Source organism: Fundulus heteroclitus, unplaced genomic scaffold, assembly GCF_011125445.2.
Source record: "Fundulus heteroclitus isolate FHET01 unplaced genomic scaffold, MU-UCD_Fhet_4.1 scaffold_45, whole genome shotgun sequence".
Classification (NCBI taxonomy): domain Eukaryota; kingdom Metazoa; phylum Chordata; class Actinopteri; order Cyprinodontiformes; family Fundulidae; genus Fundulus; species Fundulus heteroclitus.
This window is the reverse complement of record NW_023396868.1, coordinates 204,542-210,832: the sequence shown is the minus strand read 5'-3', so window position 1 is coordinate 210,832 and position 6,291 is coordinate 204,542. Positions and strand designations below refer to the sequence as shown.

The 6,291-nt window shown below is 46.0% G+C and overlaps 1 protein-coding gene across 1 annotated transcript in view; it reads left to right on the top strand.

Annotated features, from left to right (window-relative positions):
- Nucleotides 1-6,291, top strand: part of LOC105921789 (receptor-type tyrosine-protein phosphatase S) — a 368,492-nt gene that overhangs the window by 281,051 nt on the left and 81,150 nt on the right. The window contains 3 exon segments of the mRNA XM_036131703.1: nucleotides 2,111-2,255; nucleotides 3,968-3,993; nucleotides 3,995-4,144. Of these exon segments, the coding sequence (XP_035987596.1) occupies nucleotides 2,111-2,255; nucleotides 3,968-3,993; nucleotides 3,995-4,144 (321 nt within the window).

The window sequence follows — 6,291 nt, the reverse complement described above, 5'->3', positions numbered from 1 at the left end:
GAAGAACAGGCTCGTCCTGCGCGCCAGTGTTGTAGTACTCGAGTCCGAGACTCGAACTCGAGTCCGAGTCATTAGCTAAATTTAGAGACTCGTGACTTGACTTGGATTAAGCACTGATGACTCGAAGCTTGGACTCGACTCCGACATTATCAGATCATTCTGAATCGGAATTGAGAAAAAGACTGGACTTCTTTTCTATATCATTAGGCTATTTTAATATGTCATTAATAATCTATTTGGTTGTATGATTTTAATTATTAAACTCTTCGTTTGGCAATGTGGGGAGTGTGGATTTTTTTTTGATTTAAAAACATGTAGGCTATCTTACTTTAGTGCGGACTTGGACTCGACTTGATCAATAAGGACTCGACTCGTACTTGACTCGGATGAGTAGTGGACTTGACTCGGACTCGACTCCGATTTTTTTTAATGACTTGGACTTGGACTCGGACTTGAACACTGGAGACTCGAACCTGGACTCGGACTCGAGACATAGTGACTTGACTACAACACTGCTGCGCGCTATTATCCAGATGGCTACGACCGGTGCGGCAGAGAGTGATGGATTAATTAGCGATAGTGATGGAGTTTCATGGATTTATCATCATCATCACCTGAGAGACATACACCGGCAACCTTGCGGCCACAGGTCCGACTAGCCGCCTCAACAATAGAGGCGCTGAACAACATGGTCCATTCAGACTCAATGTCCCCGCCTCCCTCGGGACGTTGTTTAAAGTTCTCCTGGAGGTGGGAGTTAAAGCTCCGCCTCACAGGGGACTCTGCCAGACGTTCCCTGCAACCCTCACAGTACGTTTGGGCCTGCCCGGTCGGACCGGCTTCCTCCTCCCGCCAATGGAGCCAACTCACCACCAGGTAGTGGTCCGTGGAGAGCTCTGCCCCTCTCTTCACCCGAGTGTCCAAGACATACGGCCGCAGATCAGATGAAACGACAACAAAGTCGATCATTGAACTGCGACCTAGGGTGTCCTGGTGCCAAGAGCACATATGGACACCCTTATGCTTGAACATGGTGTTTGTGATGACATCCATGACGAGCACAGAAGTCCAACAACAAAACACCACTCGAGTTCAGATCAGGTGGGCCATTCCTCCCAACCACGGCCCCTCCAGGTCCACTGTCATTGCCCACGTGAGCGTTGAAGTCCCCCAGCAAAACGAGGGATTCCCCAGGAGGGGCACTCTCCAGTACCCCTTCCACGGACTCCAAAAAGGGTGGGTAATCTGAACTGCTGTTTGGCGCATAAGCGCAAACACAGTCCAGAACCCGTCCCCCCACACGGATGCGGAGGGAGGCCACCCTCTCGTTCACCGGGGAAAACCCCAACGTGCAGGCACCGAGATGGGGGCAACAAGTATGCCAACCCCAGCTCGGCATACTTGTTGCCTATCTTGACCGTTTAATACAATAGGAAAGAAATTGATGTTAGCTTGAGATATAGATTTGTTTTCTAATAGTATTTTCATAGTCATTCATCTATTACATAATAATATGTGTCAGGTTCAAACACCTAAACATTCATTAACAACACATAAAGGAGAGACAACAATGAAGTTGGTTTTCAAATAATCTTGCAAGGAGATCGAATGGAGATGCTTTATACAGATCTCCAAATCTGATCTGAAGCAAATCCGTCGCCTCCTCTCTATTTATTAGGAAAAGTACCCTGGTTCCATTGTGAAGCTAAGGGGTAGGGATAAGCAAACAACTGTGACCTTCGAGTAAAACCAAGCAGTTCACACAGTGCAGCACTCCAGATGGCTGAATAAGTTCATAAAAACCTTATCATATCACAACATATTCTCTGCTTTCTGCAGGCCTTCTGCAACTATAAGAGAGAGATCTAAAACTTAAAACGTCTTAGTAGTAAAGAGTAAATATGATATTGCAATGAAAATAGTAATAACATAAATATGTAGAAATAGTAAATAATTCTATCAATATGTAATCACGCAAATATAATTGTCTGATTTAAATAACTCTTTTCCAGGCAACACTGCACTCCTTTGAAACACACCAATCTTATATACTGACCCACAAGTGAATAATTTGATGTGTTAATTTACCTAGACATGTTTGCATATCCAGTCTTACCCTTTTTTGTGCTTCACTATTGACCCAGGACAGCAGCTCACCTGGGAGCATTCCAACCTGGACATCAACAAATCTAAGAACCGTTATGCAAATGTTATTGCTTATGACCACTCCAGAGTCATCCTCAAACTGGTGGATGGTAAGCAACATGGTTTCAGATTACCAAGAGTAAAAAATAAATTCACTGACCCCATTCAGAATCACTCGAGAGACCAGTTAAATTGAAGGTTTATTACAGAGAGATTAAGTAAAGGAGTCAAATCCACCAGAAGGTCAGCTCAGCATTAACAGAGGGCCGCTTCGGGTATGTCTACAGAGGGTGTGATGAGTTAATAGTCCGTAAGGTGGGCAGGTGCAGAAACGACAGGAGGGAAGACTTACTTTGCCATAGCTGGTAAGAGCGGGAGAGGGAGTTATGATTAAGTATTGCTGGTAATGATCAGGGTCCAAGAGTGAGTTCCAATAAGGTTGCTTTCTTGAGGTGAGCAACATACTGGAGAGCAGGCAGGCAGGTAAGGAGACTGAGGAAATCACAAAGCTGCAATGGCAGCACACAAGTCTTCTTACAACCAATCTGAAGGCAACGAGCACAGGAACAGTCTTGAGATGGCGACCAAAATGCCGAAATCCCCACAGAAACTGGTTGAATACCATCATAGGTAATCATCCAGCGAATAGGGATGATCCTGCAGCTCCTTTCAAGCCCCAGAGCTGATGGGAAATCTCCAGCAGAAATCTTCTCTAAACAGGAACTCTCACTCACACAAGGAACAACAAACACCAGAATCCGAAAAATTACATAGATAGGTTTCCTGGATGAATTTGTGCTTCTGTGCTTTTGTGTATATGCTCTGTCGTCGAGGCAGATGACCGTTCACACTGAGCCTGGTTCTGCGCTGGAGGTTTTCCTCCCAGTTAAAAAGGAGTTTTCCTCTCCACTGTTGATGAACATTTATCTCCAGGAGCGGAGCACTGGAAACGGCCGCAGAAAAAAATTTGGGTGACATGCTTAGCTCAGTCCATCTCTCCCAGCCAGTGAAACTCAGTTTCTCTTTCAAACAGGTTAATTAGCTTGCATAAGTAGCAATCAGCTTTCTTCAAGCATGCAGATTATTGCCATCACACCTAACAAAGCCTGCACGGAGCCACACAAAGGCGGTATATAAATGAGCTGTGGGTTTCCATCCCCCGAAATGCAGAAGGGGAATTTTACACTGGAAACAGTTTAAACAGAGTTTACCATCTTAAAACCTTCAAAACTGTCGTTTAACGCATTGAAGGGTGACTTCATGACGTCAACAAGCATATTTTGCAATAAAAAATGCATTTCTGTGTTTTCTCACAAATTGAAGGTTTTGTACGCTTTCCTCAGTTGGGGCTTGGCCAAGCTGTTCTTCCCTTGCTGTGGGCGGGTCACAAATGTGTAGGCAAGCAGAATGTAAAACAAAAGCTGGACCCAAACTGGCTTGAAATGAGCAGACACCACATGATGCTGTCTAAATTATTCTTACCCCTTGTCAGATATTAATTCAAAAGCAATCTTTCGGTATTAATCAAAATGTTTTTCTGATTGTAAATATAACATTTTGGAGTGGTCCAGCCAAAGTTTCAACCTCCACCTAAAAATAGAATCTGTGGACATTAGTAAGACAAGGGTGATGGTGGGGAGACTTGGAGTTCATCATTTAATCATCAAAGGTTCCAGGGAAAACATGTAAAAAGCACTTCAGCAATTATAACAAGGGTTTGATTTCTGTAATTAGTAGGAAAAGCAGAAAAAAATAACAGAAAAGTAAATGTAAAACCACTGTTTCCTTTTATAACTTGGTCCTTCCTGTTTTCTTCCCACAGGAGTTCCAGGGAGCGATTACATCAACAGGCAACTATATTGATGGCTATAGAAAACAGAATGCTTATATTGCTACACAAGGGCCTCTGCCAGAGACTATATGGGATTTCTGGAGGATGGTGTGGGATCAGAGAACCTACGCCATTGTTATGATGACCCGACTTGAGGAGAAGTCAAGGGTGAGCCTCTCATGTTGTAATTTTAATTTTAATGACAGTGCTCTGTACATACTGACCTATCAAAGCCAAAACAACGGGGCTCTTTTTCACTTTATTAATTTTCAACAGCACATTCTTTACAGCATTCAAGTTTAATACAATGCTGTTGACTTTAATATACAAAACCTCCACATAAAACAAAAATGAAAATCATACACATATTGAAAACAAACAAGCAACATACACACAAAATATATAATTGTCAGGGTTTTGTTTACCGATGAACTCAGGACGCACACACGGGACTAAAAGTTTGAGTCTTTATTGAAGGAAGTATACTGGGTGGTGAGTGATGAAGACCGAGGTTCAGGACTGCAGAAGGTCAGGGATGAATGTTGATGGCAGGAGCTGACGGTCCGGAGACAGAGAGTCCACACTTGCTAGGGTGCTGCTCGGCTAGCAGGCCTCATAGCACTCAGGTTAGCAGTTCATTGGAGACACCAGGGCACAGAGCTGAGCTTCACCAGGGGCGGCTAGTCAGGTTAGCAGAACTTGAGACACCAGGGCTCAGAGCAGAGCCTTCCAGGATGGCTAGTCCAGTTAGCAGTTCTCTGGAGACACCAGGACACAGAGCAGAGAACCTCCAGGAACAAACAGTGAACAACAGTCTTTAGAGTGACTGGCAGGACTAACCTTAACAACAGGAGCAAAAACAAAGCTTCCAAGGCAAAACGGGGACTGGCATGGAGAGGTGTGGAATGATGACGGCCCAGTGCTGAACTGAAGGCAGAGGGAGGTTTAAATAGAGCACTTCACAGGTGGAACAAGGGTCTGGCTAATTGACTGGTAATGACTCTCAGGTGTGACTGACTGCTGAGGAGGTGGAGTGAAAATTGACAGAAAAAGAACTGATGACTGAAAACTAACAATAAATAAAAGTCAAACCTAACCCAAAAGAGATGAAAAAAATGAAAATAACAGAAAAAACAAAAGGCCAAACCAAAAACTCAACCATGACTTAATGACCAGTACCCCCCCCCCTCAAGGCCGGACCTCCGGACGGCCTAAAATCAAACAAAACAAACGACAAAGTGGAACCTAACCAGGGGTGGGTGGAGGGGACGGCAGGATGGGCGGGCAAGAGTCATAACCAAGCTGATCTAACCTGGGTGGGTGGAGGGAAGGTAGGATGTGGGCTAAAATCAAACCAAAACTACCCTAGGGCGAACTAAAAAAGGATGTCTAACAATGCTGGTAGGCAAAACAAAAGATGTCTAACCGACGTTGACAGGCTGAACAATCGCCACAAGGCAGAACAGGCGTACGACAACGCCAGAGGGAAGAACAGGCGTAGCGACAACGCCAGAGGGAAGAACAGGCGTCGACAACGCCAGAGGGAAGAACATGCGTACGACAACGCCAGAGGGAAGAACAGGCTGACGACAGCGCCAAAGGGAAGGACGGGCGTACTTAACGCCAAAGGGAAGGAACGGGCGTACTAACGCCAAAGGGAAGGAACGGGCGTACGTACCCAAAAGGGAAGGAACGGGCGTACTTAACGCCAAAGGGAAGGGAACGGGCGTACTTAAACGCCAAAGGGGAAGGAACGGGCGTACTTAATCGCCAAAGGGGAGAGGAACGGGCGTACTTAAAACGCCAAGAGGGAAGGAACGGGCGTACTTAGCGCCAAAGGGAACCCGCCGGGGCGTGAGGAAACGCCGGGCTGGGGAAGAGAACGTCGGGATATGAGGGAAGCAGGAACCTCTAAAAACGCCTAGGGAACAAGAACGGAGGGCGTACTTACACCCGGGGGAACCGAGAACAGAGGGCGTCCTAACACGCCGGGGAACCGAGAACAAAGGGCGTCCTAACACGCCGGGGACCGAGAACAAAGGGCGTCCTAACACGCCGGGGATCCGAAAACAGAGGGCGTCCTAACACGCCGGGGAAACCAAGAACAGAGCGTGTCTAAACACGCCGGGAACACTAAATCTAACGCTAGAAAATCTAAACAAAACACCAGGGAAACAGAACAAAGGGCATCCTAATATGCCAGGAAAACAAGAGCGGAGGGCATCCTAAAATGCCAGGAGACAAAGGGCGTTCTAACACGCCGGGAAAAACACAAAAATCTACAGGGGTCAGAGGGCGTCCTAACCGCCAGGAAA